This window comes from Trichechus manatus, unplaced genomic scaffold, assembly GCF_000243295.1.
Source record: "Trichechus manatus latirostris isolate Lorelei unplaced genomic scaffold, TriManLat1.0 scaffold00088, whole genome shotgun sequence".
NCBI lineage: Eukaryota > Metazoa > Chordata > Mammalia > Sirenia > Trichechidae > Trichechus > Trichechus manatus.
This window is the reverse complement of record NW_004444024.1, coordinates 4722694-4748162: the sequence shown is the minus strand read 5'-3', so window position 1 is coordinate 4748162 and position 25469 is coordinate 4722694. Positions and strand designations below refer to the sequence as shown.

The 25469-nt window shown below is 43.4% G+C and overlaps 2 protein-coding genes across 2 annotated transcripts; both read left to right on the top strand.

Moving 5' to 3' along the window:
• The first annotated feature begins 10910 nt into the window (after window positions 1–10910).
• LOC101354439 (olfactory receptor 2AT4-like) lies at window positions 10911–11882 on the top strand. Its single transcript, XM_004382021.1, has one exon. The coding sequence runs from the start codon at window positions 10911–10913 to the stop codon at window positions 11880–11882; it is 972 nt and encodes a 323-aa protein (XP_004382078.1).
• Window positions 11883–23044: 11162 nt separating this feature from the next.
• On the top strand, window positions 23045–25056 carry LOC101354190 (olfactory receptor 2AT4-like). Its single transcript, XM_012557158.1, is given in 2 exon segments — window positions 23045–23048; window positions 24041–25056. Coding segments are annotated over 2 exon segments (1020 nt in total).
• The last annotated feature ends 413 nt before the right edge of the window (window positions 25057–25469 follow it).

Sequence of the window (25469 nt, the reverse complement as noted above, 5' to 3'; positions counted from 1 at the left end):
CCCCACAGCCTGTGTGTCAACTGTCCCTCATTCACATTCCTCTGTCTGCTTTCCTCTCCTCAATTCAGAGTCCACCTCTCACCTCTCCTTGTTTGAGTCCTGGACCCTTGCAGCAGCCCCCTTACTCTTTGGTGGCTCCAGTTTCCCTGTTCTAACCCATTTTCCACATTCCACCAGAGTGATCTTTCTAAACCCTAACCCCACCACACCCAGCCTTGCTCCTTAGACTAAAGCTTATTTCTTAGCCTAACATTTGACACTCTTCCCCACACATCTATAACCTACCTCTTTAGCCTCTCCCACCTACCCTGGCCCCCACCCAGAGCATACCCTGCACACTCATGTCTTAGTGCCTATATATGTGCAGTTCCCTCTGGTCAGGATGCCCTTCCTCCCTCTGTCTACCTGATAAACACTCATCCTTCAAAGGGCACCTCCAATGTCACTTCCCCAAGTGTTTCCTGGCTCCTCCAGAAAGAATATGGATGTGGTCAGGATCGTATCTTAGTTCTCCACTTGTCCTTGGTCAGCGAGCATTGAACAGGCTGGCCACATCCTCCAGAAACTTCCCATTGGCCAGTTCGTCTGCCCCCAGCCTTCCCTCCCTTTCACTCACCTGGGTCCCTCCAACGAATACAGAGTTCTGATTTTTCTTTCTGCTGTGAGAGACTGGAATAATAACCCAGGGTAACCTGTCACAAGGCAGGCACAGTCTCAAAGAGAAACACAGTAGAAGGACCTCAGCCTTTCCAGCATGAAAAACCTCAGAGGTGAAGACATCCAAGGGGTGGCCTCTCTGTGGCTATGGTGAGGAGGGCAACAGAAAACTTCTTCACAGCACTGAACGGTTTGCAAAGTATTTCCACATAAAGTATCTCACTAAATCTTCAATCAAGCTAATATTGCTGGTACTATTACCCCCATTCACAAAGGGGAAACAGAGGCAGTGGTGGAACTAGGATTTGAACCCAGGTGTGTTTGGCCCACAAAGCTGATGCTCTTTCCCTTGGGCCACACAGACTCCTAATAGTAAGGATGATGAAAGTGCCAAGAGTGTTGGAGGCCCCAACACCGGGCCCTGATTCTGAACTCTGTTCCCCAGAGCTTTATGGGCCTCCTGCCCATGACCAGGAAGGCAGCCCAGGTTCTCCCTGGACATATTTTTAACTTCCCTTTCTTACTTGGCACTTTCCTTTTCCAGCCTCTTGTGTGTGTTGGAGCCTCGCACCCAGTGAGAGTGAGGAGGAATGGGGGTGAGATAGAGAGAGACAAAGTGTCACTGACGGTGTTTCCAGGGCAGAGCAGTGCCAGAGCAGGACACAGGAACTTGACGGAACTTCACAGTGCTGGATTGTGTTCTGTTCTTAGCTTTAAAATGTTTCTGAGATACATGGGCTCATCCTGGAGACATTCTGGATCTGTCTGCTGCCTGAGGAGGGTGATACAGTGGACTGTGCATGTCCCAGACCTCTGCACTGTCCCAGGAGAGAGGGACTGTGGACTTTGCAGTCTGGGTGGAGATGCTTACGGCACCTGTTTGTACCCTTTACCTATTTTCAACCTGCACCACATTAGCACAGAGTTTGCACTCAATAAATACTTACCAAAGGAACAAATCCGTGTTTTACAGAAGAGAAAATACATTCTCAGCAAAATGATAGACTTGAATCCAAATGGATCAGGCACCTAGGTCTGAGCACTATGCTGCCTCCCAGTCCCATTTGATGGTGCACAAACTCTCCTACAATTTCAGCATCTTCACAAAATTCTTCCACCGCTATTGTCTTAAATGAGACTTGCCCCACTCGCCAGCACCACCAAATCTGCAAACCTACCTTTACCCCATTCTTTTTGTTACCTCCTTCTGTCCCACTCAACTCATCATGATCCTAGACCCTGGCCAAAGCACTCCTCCTCCTCTGTTGACTACCCCCTTCCTCTATCATTTCGTTATCCTCTTCCTCTCTAGTGGCTCTTTTCCACCAACAAATGGTGGGAAATATGCTCAAATACAACAAAATCCTTCCTGATCCCTCATTGCCCCCCAACCATCTACTTCTCTTCACAGACAGACATCTTGAAAATGTTATCTACTCTCTCCACTTGCTCCCTAACCTTCCACACTCATGGTTCCACTGAACCTGTTCATTCCATGGTCCCAGTGACCTCCATTGCTGAGCCCCATAGACACACTTCAGTTCTCATCCTTCTAGTCTCATCAGCAGTATTTGGAGCTGCTGCCCATGCCTCCCCTTTGGAGCTCCTCTTGTAATAGCATACTTCTGGTTTTGCTTCATCTTCTCTGGTCATGCCTTCTTAGTCTCTTTTGCAGATATTTCTTGTTCTGCCTCAATCCAATGTTTGTTTCCCCAAGATTCTGTCCTTGTCATTCTACACTCTCCCCCCAGGTGATCTAATTCACTGTCATAATCTTATACCTCCCAATTCTCTGACTCAACTCTCTCCTCAGCTCTAGAGTTAGACTCCCACGTATCTGCTGGGCATCTTCATTTGGGTGCCCCACAGCTTCCTCAAATCCAGTATGTCCAAAACTGAACTCATTGTCTTTCTCCTAAACTTTCTTCCCGCCTGCACTTCCCACCATCTACCACTATGTTTTTAATCTCTGTCGGCATCAGCCCCATCCACCTTGTCACCCATGCCAAAATCCTAGGCATCATCATCGATTCTTCCATAAGCTATTTCCAAATTCTGGCTATTCCACCTCTTGAAGATTTCCCTAAGTCATAATGGTTAAGAGGCATGGGTTTTGGAGATGGATTGGACTTTAACACTGACTCCCTGTTTAACCTTTCTGCATTTCCTTATTTATAAAACAGGGGTAATAAAAACGACTGCTCAGATTAAATAATGTGACCACCTTGGCACAGTCATTAGCACAAATAAGCAGTCAATAAAGGGCAGCATCTCCTGTTGTCATTATCACTATTACTTCTCCCTCTTTCTCTCCTCCCCATCCAGCTCCCTGGTTGGTCTTCCTGCCTCTAGCCTCTCCCTCTCTGATCCATTCTCAATGTGGCAGTGGGCGTGATCTTTCTGAAACATGTAGCTGACTACATTAGTCCTCTGCCAAAAGGCTGGCCCCGACTCTTCAATGTCTTCACCCGGAGTTCTTATTTTTTGGCCTGGAATTTGAGACCCTTCTCTCTCTGGCCCCTGACTACCTCTTCAGCCTCATTTTTTGAGACTCCAAATCTTTTCCTCTATACTGCATTCAAAACAAATTTCTATCTTCCCTTCTAACACATCCTTTGCTTTTTTACCCCTTCCTCACTTTGCCTATGCCTAATCTTCCTGGAGAACTCTTTTTACCTTCTTATAATTCAGACCCACCTGAAGAGTGTCTTCCATGATGCAAGCCTGCACTGGTCCCTACTCTGGGCCCCTTCAACTTTATAGTAGCACAGAGCATATGGGATATGAAGGTCAGTTTTTTAATTGACTGCCTCATTAGACTATGTCAATTCACTGTGACCGAGCATCCAGCACAAAGCCAGATTCATTCAATGTGGAATGAACAACGAACCTCAGTTATCCTAGTCATTAAAATGGGTAGCATAGGTACCTAGAGCTGGTTAAACCAGAGGAGAGAAGTGGTACCGAGGACTTGAAAATTAAGTCACAGAAGGCTCCCTGGAGGAGGTTGGATTTAGAATTATAGGACATCTAAGAAAGAGTGAGAGGGAGCAAGTGAGTAAGTGAATGAGAGAGAGAGAAGAGGAAAAGGAGGAAGATTTTGGAAACTGAGGGGCTCTGTGCTCTCTCACACTTGCTCCTCTAACTCCAGGACACTCAAACCGTCCCCACTAGCCAACAGCCTAAGCATTTTACATTTCCATAGAGAATTTTCTCAAGCTTGTCCTCTTTTGCGTGGCTGGTTGGCACAGAGGCTTGACTAAGACTTAGGAGATCTGGTTTCAGATTCTGCTTTGTCCTTGGCTTTCTGTGTGACTTTGAGCAACGCCTTTCCCCTCTCTGAGCCTCAGTTTCCTCATCTGTCACATGGGAATACTAATCATTGCTCTGTAGGTGGGAAAGTCCCCATAAAGTTCTGTGCCCCAGTGAGGACTATTAATCTTGTTATTCTAATTATCAATAAAGCCCAGGGGTACCTGTTAACCAGCCACCTGGGAGTTCCCAGAAAAATATTACTCAGGGCCCCAGAGAAGGTGACCTCTAGGGGCAGGACCCCAGCAGTCCAGGGAGGGATGGTGCTGGGGGATTAATGGGACCAGGCTAAGCCCCAGCCTGGTGCTTTGTACAGAGGTAGCGCTGGCTTGAGGATAGGAGCTGAGAAGCTGGAGCCCATCTGGACTAGGCAGGTGAGCTGGGGAGTGGCCTGAACTGGGCAGGTGAGCTGAGGCACCTTGCAGAGGTTTCTGATATGAAGGTTAAAATTGAAGTACCCAGAGCCATTCACAGCCTAAGGAGGGGACAGGCTCTGGGATGCCAGGGTTTAGGGGGCAGGCAGTTAAGAACTCTCACCCTATTATGAAAGGGGCCTTAAGAGAAAGGAGCTGGGATACAGTCTTTCTGCCTCAACTCAGCCTTCTGGGCTGGCTCTACTCCCATGTGACTTTGGCCAGGTGAGCTCTTTCTCCCCAGCAGCACAATAAGGGAGGTGGACCAGCAGCTCTCTTAGAGTCCCTCCTGCTCCAAGTGTTGTCCGGTTCTGCTGCCATGCTAGAGAGAGGGCCCTGAGAGAGTCAGGACAGCAGGCTCCAGTCTCTGCCTGCGGAAACACTGAGAATCAAGGCCCCAGGCCCCAGTGAGATGTTGGTCTTGTAAGAGAGGAGTCAGACCCAATTCCCAACTCCAAGAAACTCCCAGGCCAGTGAGAGAGACAGACATGTACATAGAAGACAACACCCAGAATCATCTGAGCTGCCAGAAAGGGAAGCTGAGGGTTTGTGGGAGTCCAGAGGAGGCCCTTGATCCAGTATGAGGTGGGAAATTTGAGTTGAGTCCTGAAGGAAGAACACATGCCCGGAGGAAAGGAAAATGACACTGGAGAGGGAAGATGGGCCTTCAGTTCCTCTCCCATGAGGACCTTTTGGAACCCTGGATGGTGAGCCAGGAGTCTGGCTTCTAGTCTAGCTCTGCTCCCAACTTGCTGTGTGACTTTGAGCAAGTCACTCCTCTCTGAGCTTTTTTTATTTGAAAAATGGGAGAAAAGAGAAATTGGATTTCATTGGCTTGCTCTTAAGGGCCCTCTGGCTCGGATGCTCTGTAGTTGCCCAGCGAACCTTGTATATCCAGCCTGACATGGCCGCACTCAGTAGAGAACAACCTCTCTGAGTTGTAGCAACTTACAGGGACTTGAGATTTGCAACAATTCAGATGTTAAAGTAAAAGAAAATGAAAATCCCAGCTGACTGGTCCATTATGGGAAAGGGTTCAGTTTAACTCAGATTAACTCTTTCATTCATTCATTTATTCAACAAATATTTATTCAGGGTTTATTATGAGTCAGGTTTTGTCAGGCACCAGGTATAAAACACTTATGCTCAGGACATGGGACCTGGCTGCCATGACCTTTTCTCATTGTGACCTACCCAATCCATCTCTTCCTTTAGTCATTTCTTGAAAGCTGCATTTTCCTAGCCACAGAACCTCCATTTCATAACCAGTCCATCTGAAACAGTTTGAAACTGTCCTCAGAACAAACCAGAAATTTATCGTTGTTTCTGATATCAGCTTAAGAAACGGAGACAGAAAAATAAAACTTTTGGCCTAATTTTCCCCCAGGTAGAAACCAGAGCTTCCAAATTCTCCAGGTAGCCTGGCTTGGTAGGAAGACTCCAGGGCCAGAGCCAGGAGGCCTGGTTTCCAGGATAAACTATGACTGTGACCTGGTGTTGGCCTGAAGCCGATCCTGCTCCCTCTGCCTGATTTCCTCATTTTTGAAGAAAGGAACAGAGTTTCAAGTATCTGCAGGGCCATTTCCACTCTTTCATATTCTGGGACATGAGAAACACTTTGTTAGAAGAGGGAGAAGCTGGAGGTGGTTTTGGGAAAACCAAGGGGGTTCTGCTCAAAGGATCACTGCGGTAGAAGAGGCAGGAATACAAATGTCAACATAACCTGCCCTTGGATCGCTTAGAGGAACAAGCCCAGAGTAAAGGATGAGTCAACATTTTCCCTCAGTTCTATCCTGTGAGCTGAAAACACTCACTTTGGACATGCAGTCACCAACAACCTCTGGAGCTGGAGGTATGGGGGAGTGGTAGGGAGAGTGGAGATGGAGGGAAGGAGGGGGTTGGTGGGGGGAGGGGTGTTACTCTAATAGATCTCTTTGTCTTCTCTGTGACACTGGTTCTCAAGACTTTCTATTCTCTGTGGCACCTTCCGAACTGGGGCCAAGGAAAGAAGACTCCAGGGTCCAAAAGACCTGTTGCCGTTGAGTCAATTCCGACTCATAGCAACTCTATGGCACAGAGTAGAACTGCTCTATAGAGTTTCCAAGGAGCGGCTGGTGGATTCAAACTGCTGAGCTTTTGGTTAGCAGCCAAGCGTTTAACCACTTCAGGGTAGTGGACATGAAATGGCTAAATAGTAACACTTGCTGAGGTAGAGCAGCCAGGAGGAGGGAAGACTAATAGAGTGAAGGGAAGTAATCTGGAGTCTGTTTTTGCCCAACAGGAGGGAGAATTCATCTTCAATTTGGATTCCATTCAGGCACATAAGACAGAGGTATATACCATGCCTTTTTCCAAAGGCATATACAATGCCTCTGCCCTCCCACAGCGACTAATAGCCCCAGTTTGCCCAGGACTGAGGGTCTTCCTGGAACATGAGACTTTAAGTGCTAAGAAAAGGACAGTCAGACAACTCGAGATGGTCGATTTCTGTATGATATGACAAAGAGACAGGAGACAAAGACAGGCCACAGGGCACCCTGGTTAGGCTGAGGCAGAGACAGCCCCTGGCAAACCAGACACACAGAAAGGGAAGCCATTCTTGGGTTAAGCAGGCAGCATTTTGTGGTGTTCTTTGGAGGAAGCAGCTCTCCTTATCAGTACTACAATGAAGATATCACAGAAAGGGAATCCTGAAGTTAATGGAAATGTCAAGACAAAGACAAAGGGCACTCATTCAAGGGACACAACATCACTGCCCAGATGGAATAAGACAAGACTGGAGTAGGGCATGGAAGAAGAGAAATGGAATCCAGAGCAGAACAGAAATTGTTCTTTCAACCATCCTCCAAAAAGGGTTTCCATCGGTTTCTTAGAGCTCATGAGCTGAAGTCTTTATCGGAGGCCATTGGCAACCCTCTAGGTTCAGATGCACAAAATTAGAGTCAAGGGAATCTTAGAGTAAACCAAACAGGGTTTTCACTCCAGGCTTAGCTTTACTCACTCTCAACCAATGATTCAGTTGTCTTCACAAGGTCTCAAGTAAAAGAGCCTCATTTGGGAATTGTTAGAGATAGCTGGGCTGGAAGGCCTTATATCGAACGACTGCAGTCAAGATTCTGGGCTATTCAGTGCAAATGCCCTGAGTTGCCTAGAGTGTTGGAAGAAGGACAAGGAGGCCAGTCTGGCTGGAACTGAGTGTGGGAGGGGAAGAGTTGTAGGAGGTGAGTCAAAGTGGTAGCCATTGCTTAGGAAAAGTTTACTGAGGCAGCTAGTGCAGTGCAAACATCAGGGGATAGCTGATTTGGAGTCCTGGCTCCCTCTCAATTTAACCTTCTGTAAATGGAGAAAAATACAGCTCCCCACCTTGTAAGGTTGTTGGAAGGGATTAAGTAATGTCTTATAAATAGGTAACTCTTTGTATATCAGAAAGTGTTATGCTAATATCAGTCACTATTGTTATTAGCCTCACAGATATATTTTAAAATTTATAGCAGCTTAAAAAGAATCTTATGAACACAAAAGAAAGTAATGACCTCACCAAGTCGAATTATAGCTACTATCGATGTCTTTATTTAATTAAATACATTCCAATAAAGTTTTTTGAAATATAAATATTGATTAAGTGTATCTCACATCTGCCTTAAATTTCTTTATAAAATCTGATGATAATTTAGATGAGGAAAAACTGGCTACTCATAAGTTGATTATAGCTAAAAATGAAGTAGAGCTTTTTAAACTGTACATTTGAAGAGAAAAAATGAATATTCTGATAAAATATTAGTAACAAAGTGTTAATTATGCTATGCTATACTCTAAACGTCATAAATGAAAATACATTTTCTCTATTACTTATAATTAACCTAAAAAATTAGAGTTCAAGTTAGGTAATCAAGAAAATTCATCGAATATACATAGAAAGCCTAGAAACTGAATTGTCTGATCTTCCAAATAATTAACCTGTATTGAGCACTAATGGTATACTAGGAATTAATCCTTAAAATACAGCTATGTGTAAACTCCATTTACAAATAATGACTGTGAGGCCTCAGAAAGCTAAGCAACTTGTCCAAGGTCAAAGGGTTAGCAGCCTCACCCCCGAGCTCCTCCTTCTCGCCATTATACTCTGCTGCCTTCTCAAGCCTTCTGCTTATGGTGTGGGAGGTGACTGCAGCCAGAGAGCAGCTTGCTTACAAGTCACGACGGCTAAAGTCTCTAACCATTCTCTTGACGAAGGAGATAGACAAGGCATTGTGACCTGGTTTAAAGAAAAAAACGAAAATTTGTTGAATTTGTTCATTCAAAGTATTGGACATATTAGAAGTCTGGACCTGGAACTATGACTGGGAAGTCACACATGAGTTGGAGGTCAATCTGTGGAGTATGGAATGGACACAGGATTCATGCACTGTACCAAGAACCAAAGGAAATGAGCAAGCCAAGTCCCATAACCAAAGTGTCTGTCCAAACATGGTCAGGGAAGGTAATGTTGGAGGCCAATCTAGTGTACAAATAGGGAAGACACACTGATTGGTTGGTATTCAGCTTTCCTAGAGGACCAGTATTATATATTATGGAGACTGTCACTGGGCAACTGGACGCAGGGGCATGAACTGGAATCACCAGAGAAATTAGAATCCCATTAAGGACTTTGCTTATCAAAGCACAAAACAGGAATCCATTTAACAGCGTTAGAGGAGACCAAAGCCACAGCAAAAGCAGCAACAAGGCTGCCTAGCCTCTGACTTAGGGTCCCTTCTTTGGGTGGAGAGAGCAGCAGACTAGCCTAGCACTGCCCAGCAACAGCCAGCAGCCTAATGCATTTCATGGCCCAAACAATTAAAAGTGGCCATAAACTCAGAGTCTGGTGGTGCCAAGCAAAATTACTCACCAATTATTTGAAGCACATTTATATTCCAAATATAAATTTGCACCTAAATTTAATCTAGTATGTTATATACAAGTTGTTTTAGTCTGCTTTACTTCTAACTGTAGTTAGAAGCTCTCATCTGACATACTTAAAAGTCAGAGCAGAGAATTAAAAAAACTAAAACAAAAAACTAAAATGTTTTATTTGAACTTAAAACATACATATGTGCATTTGTTCATATTAAAATTTATTCATTAAAAAAATAAGATTCTGGGCTATAGATGTTGTTGTTGTTAGATGCCATCGAGTTAGTTCCGAGTCATAGTGACCCTGTGTACAACAGAACGAAACACTGCCCAGTCCTGCACCATCGTCACAATCATTGCTATGCTTGAGCCACTGTGTCAGTCTATCTCGTTGAGGGTCTTCCTCTTTTTCGCTGACCCTCTACTTTACCAAGCACTTCATTTGATTTCTTGACTGCTGCTTCCATGGGCGTTGACCGTGAATCCAAGTAAAACGAAATCCTTGACAACTTCAATCTTTTCTCCATTTATCATGATGTTGCTTATTGGTCCAGTTGTGAGGATTGTTGTTTTCTTTATGTTGAGGTGTAATCCATACTGAAGGCCGTGATCTTTGATCCTCATCGTAAGTGCTTCAAGTCGTCTTCACTTACAGCAAGCAAGGTTGTGTCATCTGCATATCGCAGATTGTTAATGAATCTTTCTCTAATCCTGATGCTTCATTCTTCTTCATATAGTCCAGCTTCTCAGATTATTTGCTCAGCATAGAGATTGAATAAGTACGGTGAAAGGATACAACCCTGATGCACACCTTTCTTGACTTTACTGGGCAAAATCTGGTAAGTGGTTTACCAACATTACCATACCCAGAATGTTCCTTCATTTGCCGTAGCAGGAACAAGGCTAAAAAATTAGACATTCTTAAAGGAGCTACGTGAACTAATAAAGCAGCTTCTCGATTTATAATTGGCATTTGAACATAAATGGATGCTTCTCAAGAATTTTTCTCTTGGATGGATTAAATTTGCCCCTCAACCTCATAATTTTGTTGTATGGTTCATTTATGTTACTTTTTTTCTTTAGAGCCAGTGAATCAAGGGTTAAAGTGTTGTTTAAAGTTTTCAGTCTAGCTCCTATTCAAGTAGTAAATATCCTCTGTAGCATTCCAACTAGAAAGAGCCCAGCTTGCATACCTCTAGTCATATGGAATTCACCAATTTTCATTATTGGATAGTTTTGATTGTAAGAAGGTTATTCAATGTGTGAGGTTAAACTGGGGGCCCCTGAAGCTGCTAACACTGGCCCTAGTTCTAGTTCTTTGTGTTATCCCTTCCCTTCAATAGCTCTTCAGGTATTTGTGTCTACCCCTCCACCACCACTATGTCCCCCATCCACCACCCCAAGTCTTCCTCTCCTCCAGGCTAAACAAGCCCAGCTCTTTCAAACACTGCTCATTAGACAACTTACCGTCCTGGACATCTCAACTGTGACATGAAATTCTTCCAAAAAGAGTGCTGGGACTGAGATCCATAGTTGGAAAGAAAAAGATGAATATTCTAGTTAATATTTCTCTGTTTTCCAGATGTGTCCTGAGTTTCCCAGTGTCTGTCTGCAGACATCCAGCTCTGATCCACTATGGAAGCCGTAATATGTAATGGATCAGATAATGCCTCACCCATCTTCTACCTAGTAGGCATCCCCTCTCTGCCAGAGTCCCTCTTCCTCCCAGTCTTCTTGATTTTCCTCTTAATCTACCTGCTCATCCTGGTGAGTAATACCCTGATCCTGTTGGCTGTAGTGGCAGAGCTCAGCCTCCACAAGCCCATGTACTTCTTCCTGATTAACCTCTCAGCCCTGGACATTCTCTCTACCACAACCACTGTCCCCAAGATGCTGTCCCTATTCCTGCTGGAAGACCACTTTCTCAGCTTCCCTGTCTGCTTCCTGCAGATGTATCTCTTCCATGGCCTCAGCGGCTCAGAAGCCTTCATCCTGGTGGTCATGTCCTATGACCGCTATGTGGCTATCTGCCGCCCACTGCACTACCCTGTCCGCATGACCCCACAGACCAACGCTGCACTGGCAGCCAGTGCCTGGCTCACTGCCCTCCTCCTGCCCGTCCCAGCAGTTGTACAGACCTCCCAGATGGCATTTGGTCCTGTGGCCCACGTCTACCACTGCTTCTGTGACCATCTGGCTGTGGTCCAGGCCTCCTGTTCTGACACCACGCCCCAGGCCTTCATGGGCTTGTGCATCGCCATGGTGGTGTCATTCCTGCCCCTTCTTCTGGTGCTTCTCTCCTATGTCCACATTCTGGCCTCAGTACTTCATATCAGCTCCCATGAAGGGCGCTCAAAAGCCTTCTCCACCTGCAGCTCCCATCTCCTGGTGGTCAGCACCTACTACTCATCCATTGCCATAGCCTACGTGTCTTACAGGGCTGACCTGCCCCTTGACTTCCACGTCATGGGCAGCGTGGTGTTTGCCATTCTCACTCCTGTTCTCAACCCCCTCATCTACACCCTGAGGAATAAGGATGTCAAAGCAGCTATTACCAAAATGGCATGTCCCCAGCACCCACAGTGTTCTAGGGCCCTTAATCCTTAGATGCAACTAATTTAGCTCCCAGGACACCAATGACAGTGCCTAGCACAGAATAGGAACTCAATAAATATTTTTAAATGAATAAATGAATTACAGCAGCCTAAATTGGCTTCATTCATTTGGGCAGAGCTACAACCTGGTTTTCAAATACGGGACCAAGAAGACTTCTCACTGGTACTACAGAGTAATTGTAGTCTTTGCAATTTCCACCAATTAATGTGATGAATAAAATTTCATCATCTAATCATTTATAAAAGTTTTTACTGATACTCTGCATTGTGTCATGTCCTGTGGTAGGTGATAGAAACAGAAATAAACCAGACACAGTTCCTGCCTTCAAGGTAGCCATAGTCTAGTGAAGGAGTCAGATTCAGAGAAAAAATATAAGACAATACAACAGAGAGAAGCAAAAGAAGTCTTGGGAGCCAAGAAGTTAGCATTTAATTCAATGCTAAAGTTTTTTCTCCTGTAAGTTCTTACATTTTGGCTTTGGGTATCACTTGTTTGTTAGAAAGTACTCATGTATCTGCAATATAATGGGCTTGAAATGATTGCACAGGAAAACCACTAACTGCTCCGATTAAGGAATGGTATGGGTGTCCATGTACCTGCCCAAGGAGTAAGATTCATTTTCAGCTTGAATCCCCATCAAAAATGATTATTCCTGCCAAAAGAGTTTAAACCTCTGTTCTTCTCAGAAATCATACAAGTCACAAATGGGTCAAATAAGAGCAAAGATGGGCAGAACTTCAGTGTCCTTCAGAACTGCAGTGTTCCCAGAAAGGGAGAAAGAATAGGGCAGACAGCTGGAATTTTGCAGCACACTTTGAAGAGAAATAAATCTTCCTTAGTGTCTTAGTCATCTAGTGCTGCTATAACAGAAATACCACAAGTGGATGGCTTTAACAAAGAAAAGTCTATTCTCTCACAGTCCAGTAGCCCAGAAGTCCAAATTCAGGGCGCCGTCTCCAGGGGAAGGCTCTCTCTCTGTCGGCTCTGGAGGAAGGTCCTTGTCATCAGTCCTCCCCTGGTCTGGGAGCATCCCAGCACAGGAACCTCAGGTCCAAAGGACACGCTCTGTTGCCAGCACTGCCTTGTTGGTGGTATGAGGTACCCAACTCTCTGCCTGCTTCCCTTTCCTTTTATCTCTTGTAAGATAAAAGGTGGTGCAGGCCACACCCCAGGGAAACTCCCTTTGCATTGAATCAGAGATGTGACCTGGGTAAGGGTGTTACAATCCCACCCTAATACTCTTTAACATAAAATTACAATCACAAAATGGAGGACAACCACACAATACTGGGATTCATGGCCCAGCCAAACTGATACACACATTTTTGGGGGGACATAATTCAACCCATGGCACTTAGCAAGTTACAATAAGGCACAGCACTTTAACAGAACACTGAAAAAGTGAATGAGCAAAGAGAGAATTTTTTTTTGCAAATAATAGTAAGAGTTTTCACATGAGGAAATAATACCCCAGCAGACTCATGTGACAAGAATATGGAATCTGCGGAACTGTCTGTGAGAGAACAGCAATACAGACTGGTCCAGATAAGAGGCTATTTTTTAGTGATCTAGAGTTAAGGGTTCTCAGTAGTTCTTGGTAAAAATAAATTTCAAGTTGTATTTCCTTTAGATTTTGTGGCATAATTATATGCTTAGGTTAGCAGTATAGTAAACTGATATAGTTCTTAGTCCAGAGTGTGGGTTCAATCATTCTCAAGCTAAACTTCAAACTGTCTTCATAAAGTCCCAGTTAAAGAATCCATCCAGGTATCACAGACAGATTTATGCATTGAGTGAAAACCATCTGGTCTTTGCTGTTAACGTTTTGATGCCCAAGACAGGACAGACCAAATAAACAGATTCTCCATCCCCTTAGAGAACATTCTCTTAGCCAGAATTACAGCTGCTAGAATATGCTATATGTCATGTTAGCAACGGAGAAAAGGAATAAATAAATAGTGTTATGGATTGAATGGTATCTCCACCCCCCTAAAAAAAATATATATATATGTTGAAGTCCTAACCCCTATACCTGTGAATGTGATCTTGTTTGGAAATAAGGTCTTTGAAGATGTTAAGAGAAGCTAATATGAGTCCTACTGAAGTTGGATGGGTCCTAAACCCATCTGAGTGTTGTCCTTATAAAAGACAGACAGAGGAAGGATGCCATGTGATTCTGCAGCTGCAAGCCAATGAATACCTGGAGCTACTAGTAGCTACGAGAGAGACATGAAACAGATTCTCACCCAAAGCGTCAGAAGGAATCAATAAGACTGACACTCTGATCTTGGACTCTCAGCCTCCAGAACCGTGAGACAATAAATTTCTGTTCTTTAAAGCCACCCCCTTTGTTGTATTTTATTACAACAGCCCTAGGAAACTAACAAAAATGACAAATAAATGTTAATTGGAAAACATGGAATAGCCAATTAGGCTTAGATAAAATATTTCCTTTTCAATGGTATGTGTGCTTTTTATTATAATTTTATATGGGTCATACATAATAATGTTATGTAAACCAAAGGAGCTTGTGCTTCATGAGGATGACAGAGTGAAATGTGTCTGCATTGTCAGTGGTCCAACAATGTCTGGGGCTGGGTAGGAATGTCTCTCATCCTGGGGTTCAGTTTTAGGAAGTCACTTGCCCTCAGTTATATGCTATGCCCTCCAACCTAGTGACCTCTTCTGCTGATGTCTTTGTTCAGATCCACAACTGATTCAGAACCGAGGTAGGAAAAACAGACATCATTGTTAGGCCTCCTCAGTGGCCTCCTACAGTCAATTTTCCAAGTAGTCACTGATACACTTTGATTCCAGAAACATGCAGCCTGCCTGATTTGAAGTTTTTACTGAATTAGTTAAAAATGAACCAGCTGTATTGGTCTTGGGTTCCCAAACCGAAGAGTCAAAGCTTCATTGAGCTGAGACCGTATGATGATTGTACTAGGTGTAAGGGCTTGCAGCGAATTACCAGGCTAAAGAAGATCATCGGCTGAACCACCAAGTCCTTAAAACTCTAATCCACAAATCTAATATTGAGTTTAAACTGCCTATCTCCAGGAATACAATTTGGTGGAGGGGATGGATAGACAAACAGGAAGAAAGACTACTGACTTTTCAGAGCTGCACTGGACCTGGGGTGGTAGGAAATTCCTCAAGATTTCTTCTGCCTAGCACCAATCTCACTGACTACTCCTTGCTCCTTCCACAAAGGGTGAGAGAAGCAGAATTTCCCCTGAGGGCATTTTCCAGTCTTGGCAAATTTGGACTTTTACTTGATTGCCTCGTGGGGGAGGAGGGATCATAAATCAAAGACCAAAGTTCATAAAGTGAAGAGCTTAATAAGAGATACTTCCCATAATAACTTTGAAACACAAAGGGCTATACCCGTTGGTAAGAGTGAACCAGAAGTAAATTAGCCCTTCTGAAGATATGTATTGGAATAAAGTGTCACATAAAAAAAACAGTTTTATGTTTAAATAGATAAACGACAAGATTGAAAATATTTGCAGAAAGTAAGAAAATCTAAAAAGTAAACTAGCAGTTTTGAAAACAGAACTGAATAGAACTTTAAGAATCAGCTAATAACTGAAAAGAGCAATTTTAACAGCAAATTAGATACAAATGGAGAAAGAATTAGTAAACTGGAAGATAGGTCAGAATGAAGTTGAAGAGACCAAAAAATGAAAAGAAAAACATAAGAAAGAATAAGAGTCATAGTGATTAGAGTAAAAAAGTCTAACACATGTTAATTATATTTCTAGAAGGAAAGAAGAGAAAGAAATGGATAAAGGCGATATGTGAAGAATGAATGGCTAAGAATTTTTCAGAACTAATAAACTAAACCACAGATTTAAGAAGCTCAAAAACTCGCAAGAAAGGAATATATACTTAGGTACATAATAGTAAAATATAGAAAGCAATAAAACTAAGAGAAAATCTTAGAAGCAGCCAGAAAAAAAAAAAAAAGACATATTGCCTTCAATTTTTGCCTTTCAAAGACTTATAGTTAAGCTGACTTGTCAAGAGTAGCACTGGCAGCCAGAGCCTTTGGAATTATTTCTTCAATGTGCTGAAAGAAAATAGCTGACAGAATTTTATCCCCGTGAAAATCTCTTTCAAGTATGAGGGCAAAATAAAGACATTTTTAGACCAGCAGAAGCTGAGAAAGTTTGCAAACAGCAGAAACTCAGTAAAGGAAATTCTAATGGGTATACTTCAGGAGAACAAAAGTGATTACAGATAGAAGACCTGAGTCTTGAAATGTGGAGTGAGGACATCTGTTTAGGCTCAGATGAAATTTACAATCTTGAATCCCCAGTCCCTCTAATCCTCCCTTTAACTGGCCCTCTAGTGTCTGGCGAAAGTAGCCTTTCATTGCTTGTAGCAACGCTACACACCTGGGGAGAACTGCAAAGATTAATGTCGCCATCAAAGACTTAAAAGAAGCAGGCGTGGTGAAATCCATCACTTCCCTATTTAGCTCAACAGTTTGGCCCGTGCAGAAGCCTGACGGATCTTGGAGAATGATTGTGGACTATTGTAAACTTAATCAGGTGATGATTCCGATTGCAACTGCTCTCCCAGATATAGTATCACTACCGAAGTATATCAACATGGCCCTGTTATCATTCAAATTATTTTCCCCCTATGGGTAAGGTGTCTTCTCTCTCATTGCTTTCAAGATTTCTTCTTTGTCTTTAGTTTTCAGAAGTTTGACTCTGATATGTCTTGGTGTGGGTTTCTTTGGGTTTATTCTGTTTGAGGTTTGCTCATCTTGAATCTGTAGGTTTATGTTCTTTGCCCAATCTGGGAAATTTTCAGTCATTATTTCTTTGAATACTTTCTCAGCCCTTTTTCTCCTCTCCTCTCATACTCCAGTGACAAGAATGTTAGATCCTTTGACATAGACCTCCCACAGATCTTCGAGGTTCTGTTCTTTTTTTTTTTTTTAATTCTGTTTCCTTTCTGTTGTTCAGACTGAGTAATTTCTTCTGTTCTATCTTCCAGTTTATAAATTCTTTGCTCTGTCCCCTAGATTATGCTGTTGAGCTCATCTATTGAGTTTTTTATTTCATCTGTTTATTTTTCAGTTTTAAAATTTCCATTTGGTTCTTCTGTCTATCTTCTATTTCTTTACTGAGACTTTTTATTTCTTTGCTGAGATTTTCTATTTTCATTTGTTTCAAGCATGTATGATGCATGTACTTGCTCACTGAAGCACTTTTATAATGGCTGCTTTAAAATCTTTGTCAGATAATTCTAACATCTTTCTCATGCCCATCAGTTGTCTTTTTTTTAATTCAAGTTGTGTTTTTGTTGTGGTTGTTCTTGGTACAATGAGTGATTTTCAACTGAAACTTGGACATTTTGGATATTATGTTCTGAAACTCTGGATCTTATTTAAACTTCCTGTTTTAGGTGGTTTCCTGTGACAGCAGTGCAGCAGGGGAAAGGGTAGAACTGCCTAATTATTTCCAGGTGGGGACAAAATCTCAAGTTCCTCACTCAGCCTCTGTTGACACCTAGGGAGAGGTGGGACTTCTCAGTACTGCTGAGTGGGGATGGGCATCCCAGTGCCCCACTAGGTCTCTGATGATATCGCCCTGGCTGGAAGGGATAGGAGTGCCTTCTTACTGCTCCCTTCATAGCCTCCATTCTACTTGGCCTTCTCTGACACCAAAAGGGTGGTGGTATGACGCACCTAGTTACATCCTGGTGAGGGTGTAAGTCTAGACTCCTCGCTTGGCCTTTGCTGGAGTGGATGTAGGTGGAGTTGTAGTTTTCTCTGTATTATTTAGCTGGTATAGAGTGGTTATTGTCTAAAAGTTTTCTGTCTTGCTAGGTTGCTGCTGTTCTAGTTCCTTGGCTAGAGAGAACAGGTTGTTGTTGAGATTTTTTTTTCTGCACCTGTTATGGATTGAATTGTATCCCCCCAAAACAGGTATGTAATTACTAACCTCTATGTCTGTGGTTATAATCCCATTTGGGTATGGGTTGTCTTTGTTATATTAGTGAGGCAGGATTAGTGTAGGGTGTGTCTTGAGACAATCTCTTTTGAGATAAAAAAGAGATTAAACACAAGCTAGCAAAGAGAGATGGGGGGAAGAGAAAAGCCAAGCCACATAAAGATTGCCCAGAAGCAGAAGCTCAAAGAGACAAGGACTTTCCTCCAGAGCTGACAGAGAGAGAAAGCCTTCCCTAGAGCTGGCACCCCGAATGTGGACTTCTAGCCTCCTAAACTGTGAGAAAAGAAATTTCTGTTTGTTAAAACCACCCACTTATGGTATTTCTGTTATAGCAGCACTAGATAACTAAGGCAGCACCCATTGGCATTTCTGAGTTTCCAGCTTTTCTAACTCCAAGTCTGGGATATATGAGGCAAAAACAAAACCCAGGGAACTCATCATCATGTTGTTCCTTGGGTTCTCAGTTCCTAGCCATTCTTTGGCTTTCTCTATACCTTTCGGAGTCTCTTTATATTTGTTTTATAAATAATATCCAGGAATTTTTAGCTATACTTATCAGGAGGAATAGGGAATAGTACATACACTTCATCTTCCCAGAAGCAGAAGTCTGCTTTACTTTGCTTAATTTTATCTTTTCTGTTTTTAAAGTTTTTTTTTAAGTTCATCACTATGTGGCGAATAAAAAATCCTCTCCTGATCCATTACTGAGAAATTGTTTTAAATCCTAAAAACTCCCAACAAGAAAAAGCAAGAACCAGAATCAGAATGATATTAAACCTCCTCACAGGAACAGTAGCTGCAAGAAGACGCATGGGAGTAATATTTTTTAAATATAGAAGAAAAATATCTTTAACCTAGAGTTTTGTACCCAGCCAGATGTTTATCAACAGCAGAATGGCTAAATAAATTATTGTATATCCACACAATGATATACTATACACTATAAAACCACATTCAACAATATAGATGAATATTACTGTATTTTTAGGCAAGTAATGTGTGCCTTTTGCATTTGTTTGATGGCTGTGCCCTCGCCCCGCCCCCGCCCCCAGGTATTTTTGTAAGTGCTCTATGCTAATGTTTTTTACAGCAACACGTGGAAGAGAATTGGCATGGCAGTGTTTGTGAGGGTGCCTCAAGAGGGGAGGGCGTGGCCAGCAAACAAACGCCAAAGGTGTGCATTATTTACATAAAATACGGTACAAACATGATATTGAGCCAAAAGGCCAACACAACAGTATATATACTCTACGTAGAAGCCACTGTTGGAACCTCATCTGACTGCAGTGAGCTTTGGCTGTACCATTCTTCTGAGAATTGCCTCAACCAACAGGAGCCCCCTCACTAGAAAAATACCTGGGAGGTTACATCCTTTCCCCTGGTTATAGCCCATAACCAATAAGGGGATAGAAAGGTTAGTCACTTGCCCCAAAGTGGTTTAACTCTACAACATCCTTCACATTCCAGGACACCTGTGAAATCGAGCTGAATTTCAGCTAAAATCTATCTTTACCTAACTTCTACCCTGTCCTGTTTCCCACATTCCGTTACAGATTTCACCTGAGATCCCTCACTCCATAAATCATTTGCATAAGAATCCCTGTCTCAGGCTCTGCTTCTGGAAAATGCAGCCTTAAGACTGTTGGTTCCAGGAGTGGTTCTAGAAAGAAGATTCTAAGGAAGAGAATCTGTAATTGAATTACTCATCAGCTGGATAGCAATGGGGGCCCTATCACTGGTGGTAGATAAGTTGTTACCTATGTTATAGCAGTGCGATTGCTAAGACTTTCACCTGTGGTAAACTGGAATGAGACACAGATAAAGGGGATGCACTCGCTTGTGCAATGTCTCTGATGTTTTAGAGGTATGGCAGAAACAGAAACTATAAGGACTGTGTAATTGGTCAATATTACTAAAGGGACACTGATGTTTTGCAGGATGAAGTCAAAATGATAGGATGAGATCTATTAATCTTCAATATAAAGCAAAGTGGGGGAATTAGAGAACCCCTTTGAGAGCGTTTAAAGAGAAGCTCATCTCTGGCAGACTGAGCTGAAGACTAGTAACCAGAGGCTCAGAACTGTCAGGGATGAAGGTCTGAGTTACTCTACCAGAGGATATGCCTAGATCAACATAAAAAACTGTATATGAAGGGAGAGGGAATCTAGAATGGAGAGTAGAGGAGAGAAATAATATGTATCAGTTATAGCCTAGGAACTAACTGAAGCAGAAAGGGCAGTAGTTCTTCCCACTAATACTTCTCCAATAATTTTTCCCTGAAATGGTGGCTAATCAGAATCCTAGAGACACTATGTCCAAATGGAGTGAACGTCACGTGTTAAGTAAATGGATCTGAGAGTTACAAGGTGTAGACTCTAGTAGACACAGTTGTTGGCTCTGTCAGTTGTGAGTGTTGGCTGCTAGTAGCTCCCATACATACATCCTAAAATATAGATATAAGGACGACCTTGACCCTTATTGCTTTCCTTTGGGGGTGGGGGGTAAGGGAGCAAGAGACTAGCCTTATAAGTAGGAGAACAAACCTGCTACTGGGCACCAAGCAGTCTGAGCTTAGATGCCAGCCATTGACTGCAGTTCCTGGTGAAGCCCCAGTTGTTGGGCATTTAGACAACCTGAAAGCCCATGAAAGTTGCATCTTCTCCTGCAGGAAAGGGACAGAATCTGTCCCCTGTACAGTTGAATATTCAGGCAGCCTCTCCCTTGGCTATTTCCAGATAACACAAGTAAATCTTCTGGAGCAATTTTTAAATAATTATATATTTCACTCTAAGCACTCTACATTTCTTATCTCATCAAATCCTCTCAACAACTCCATGAGACAGGTAGTATTGTTATGCCCCATTTTACTGATGAAGAAACTCAGACTTAATTAACTTATCTAAAGTGATGCAGCTAAAATACATTAGAATGTATATTCAAACTCAGAACATTCTAACTCTAGACATTATGCCCTTAACCATTATGGAACACTACAGAGCACTGGCCTGGGAATGAAGCCCTGGGTCTGAATTGCAGCTCTAATACTAAACATCTGTGCGAACACTGGCAAGTCATTTCCCTTTTCTGGACCCTAGTTTTCTCCTCTTAGAGTGTTCATCTCTCCTGACTATTGTGAGGACCAGAAGAAATAATGTCAGTAAAAGCTGCCCCATTGGCTGTAAATTTCTAGAACGCATGAGGACAGTTAACTATGCTGTTCTCATCAGCAAATCCCAGGGCACGTCCCTTCATAATACATGCTCTAGAAGGGACCAAGAATTTGATCCTGGGTGGCTGGAGGGCACAGTGCCCTACGGGAGCACCATCTTCAGGGAAAGGGTCCCAGCAGGCCTGGTTGACGGGAGGATTTGGAGGATTTAATAGACTACAGCTCAGTGCCTGCCTGGCTCTTCCCACCAAGGCCAAGTGTGGAGACGCAAAGGGGACACAACAGTAGACACTAGGGTGGACAGGGCTTGGCAGGTGAGTAGCCTGGGGTAGGGTTACCACGGTAGGAGGTGGGAGCATGCAGAACCTGGGCCAGGGATCCAGGAAGATGGATTGGATGTGTACAAGAGGCAGGTGCTCAGGATCCAGATTGGTTGTACATACATGGGCTGGGAGGTCTCAGGCCAGATAACCTGACAGGCCCAGACAAGGGGTGTGCTTACAGGCAGGATTCAAATGGTCTTGGCCAAAGGCTTCCCACAGGAAGGCAAGACTGGTGACAGTAGTAATAATTGAAAACGCTAGCAAACATTGAGTTCTTATATACTCCAGGCTCTTGCAAAATAATTGTTTATGCATTCTCTCCTTAAAGACTCACAACAATTCTATAAGGTTACAGATGAGGGAAAAAAGACTTAGAGAGGAGACAATGACTTGCCCAAGGTCATATAGCTGGTAGGTGGGAGCCGGAACTGAAATCCAGTCCTTTCTGACTCCCATGTCCACACATGTTTAACCACTAATGACGACACAGTGACAGAGGGAAGGCAGAAGAAAGGCAAAGAATCTGGCTTGCAACAGCGCTCACTAAATGGGAGAGCCCTCTCCCTTTCCCTTAGGGGCATGGACCATGTGCCAGCCACCTCTGAACTCCTATCCTGCCAAACACAGAGGGGACACTCAGAAAATTGACCACTGAATTAGAAACACCTTAGAGATCTTTTCCTCCAAGCTCCTCACTGCACAGATGGGAAAACCAAGAGCAGAAGAAAGTCCAGCCAAATTCTGGTAGTTCTGATAGTTCCCATGATGGAAAATTGGAACGGTGTTTCACAATACCAAATGTTAAATTCTTTCAGAAAGAATTTTTGGTGCCCCTGCTTTGCTGATGACCCAAGCACTGCCTGGCAGTGGAAATCCAAGTGCCGCCTCTCCATCTGGATCTCTGCATCTGTATCACCATCAGTAGGAAACAAGTGGTTGACAGCAGGTCAACCTCAAACCTTCCAACTAGACAAGGCTAATCGAAGGACCATCAGGTCATGACTGTCTCTGAGTGCAGCTATGTCCAGGGCAAGGCAGTTTGCATATCTTTAAGTATGACAAAAACCTCATGACCAAATCTGTCAGGATGAAGTTCTGGTTAACTGAGGGGTAACCCTTTAAAATGGAGACCCTGCAGGTTCACCATCTGCCAGGTCACGGGATTATAAAAGAGCGGAAGAGTGACCTCTGAGATTCTCTTTTAAGGAGCACACACACCGGAGGGTTGTCTGTCTCATGCTTATTTCAGATGCAAAGCCATTTGCCAGTCACCAATTCCAAATCTAGGAGCCAGGGTACACAATCCAAATCAATCACAGAGCAAAACTGAAATTTTTAAAAGGTGGTAGAGGAGGGTGGAGACTGCATTGTAATTGAAGATTTAAAACAAACATACAAACTTTTTTTCCAGTTCAGACACTCCGTGATTCTAGAACATGAGAGCTGTTTTTTGCTTGTTTGTCTGTTTGTTTTATTTCTGTTTTGGAAAAGAGAGATGGTAGATGTAGTTGCAAGAAATTCAAGGCAAAACTGCTCATGGAATCACTGGGGTTAAAACAGCAGTGATGCAGATGTAGACATGAACCTGCCTGGGTTGTTTGGTCAGAGGCTTCTCCCAGAAGTAGGCATGTGCCAGTATTTTTCTCAGCTCAAACCCATCAGTGCTGGAGATGATCCGAGCACATAGTGAACATGCGTAAAGCCTTTCAGAACAAACTTATGTAGAGGTCTCATCTTTGGCCAGCTACAGCTTGAAGTTCTCTGGGTCCTCTTGAGCAACAGTGGTTCTCATGGTAGCTTATTGGGGCTTCTTCTGAGTTGGTCTTAGAGAAATTGATAGGAGAGCGGGCATAAAAATGACTAAACAGGGACACCTGCTCAACTGCAGCAGCCAGGGGGAAGGGAGATTAATAGAGTGACCCAAAAGGTACCCTGGACCCCTTACTTCTGCACAATGGTAGGAAGATCAACCTTCAGCTCAGGCTCCATCAGGAAGTGAGTCCTCCCACCAAAGGCATTTGCCCATCTTATGCCTAAAACACAAGAGAACCCCACCACCACCACAGACACACACACACACACACAAGGACCAATACAGAGAACTCAGTATAGAGAGATGCAGACAGCTGTTGTACCCAGAAAACAAGAGAGGAGCCATTCCTTGGATAATGAGTAGACTAAGCAAACAGTATATTGCAGAAAACCTTGGAAAAATCAGCTCTCGTTAGTAGTATGGTGATAATGGCACTTAGTAGCACTTTAAGCAAGTGTAAAAGAAAATATAAGAACTTAGAGATCTAAGAGATCTGATGGCCAAAAGACAGTGTGGAACATGAAGCAGATGACTGGCAGAAGCTCTTTCAATGCATTTAACACAGTTGTAACTAGATAATTAACTCTATGACTGGCTTTTTAATGCATGATCCTTCTACTAGAATTTAAGCCCCATGAGTGAAGATAGGGACTTTGAAGCCTTGTTTTACCTTCTCACAGCCTTGCACACTGTATGCACTTAATAAATAATAAATGGAAGAAGGAAAGAGTAAATAGTGGGCTAAGATGGAGGAATCAATATTGGAGGCCACCAACAGTCCTCCAGACTTGGTTATAAATGCTTTGGATTACATTAACTGTTCAGTGAACTCTATAGAATTCTCATTCTAAACTCCTGGTTGTTCTGGTTTCCAGATGCTCTGGCTGGCTGTCACTTGGGCATCCAGCTCTGTCCTGCCGTGGAAGCCACAGCCTGTAATGGATCAGAGGACTTTTCACCTGTCTTCTATCTGGTGGGCATCTCCTCTCTACAGGAGTTCCTCTTCCTCCCTGTCTTCTTTATCTTCCTGCTCTTCTACCTCCTCATTCTTGTGGGTAACACCTTGATCCTGGTGGCCGTAGTGGTAGAACCTAGCCTCCACAAACCCACGTACTTGTTTCTGATCAATATCTCTGCCCTGGACATCATTTTCACCACATCTACTGTCCCCAAGATGCTGTCCCTACTCCTACCTGGGGACCGCCTCCTCAGCTTCCCTGCTTGTTTCCTGTAGATGTACCTCTTCCACAGCTTCTCCTACTCAGAAGCCTTCATCCTGGTGGTCATGGCCTATGACCGCTATGTGGCTATCTGCCACCCACTGCATTACCCTGTCCACATGACCACACAGACCAATGCTGCACTGGCAGCCAGTGCCTGGTTAATTGCCCTCCTCCTGCCCATCCCAGCAGTGGTGCAGACCTCCCAGATGGCATTTGACAGCACTGTTCATATATACAACTGCTTCTGTGATCACCTGGCTGTGGTCCAGGCCTCCTGCTCTGACACCATCCCCCAGACCTTTATGGGCTTCTGCATCACCATTGTCATGTCATTCCTGCCCCTTCTCCTGGTGCTTCTCTCCTATGCCCACATCCTGGCCTCAGTACTTCGCATCAATTCCAGAGAAGGACGCTCTAAAGCTTTCTCTACCTGCAGCTCCCACCTTCTGGTGGTCAGCACCGACTACTCATCTATTGCCATAGCCTATGTGGCCTACAGGGCTGATCTGCCTCTTGACTTCCACATCATGGGCAATGTAGTGTTTGCAATTCTCACTCCTGTTCTCAACCTCCTCATCTACACCCTGAGGAAAAAGGATGTCAAAACAGCTATTACCAAAATGGCATGTCTCCAGGACTCATGGCGTTCTGGGGCCCTTGATCCTTAGATATAGCTAATTCTGCTCCTAGGATGCCAGTATGCCAAGAACAGATAAGGCCACCAAAAAGTTTTTTGAAATGGAAGAATGACTTATAGCAGGACCAAAAATACACCATTGCAACTTCCATTTCCATTAATGATAGACTAGATTATTAAATCAACCCTTCTGTGGAAAGAACTAAAATTGTCAGATAAAATATAAAAAAGTATCTTCTTAAAAGCATCAAAAAAGTTTTTCAATATAATAAGGCCAACATTGTAATAAAGGTGAACAGAGAGGTGAGTTATTAAGGCATGGATAGACATATCGACCAATGAAACAGAACAGAGAGTCCAGAAACAAACACATAAGTAAGACCTAAATATGAAAAGCAAAACTATAAAACTGTATAGGAGACTAAAGTCATGATCCCATAGTGC

Bases quoted from the DNA above. Each gene is read 5' to 3' on its own strand.
- LOC101354439 (XM_004382021.1), top strand. From the start codon at position 10,911: ATGGAAGCCGTAATATGTAATGGATCAGATAATGCCTCACCCATCTTC.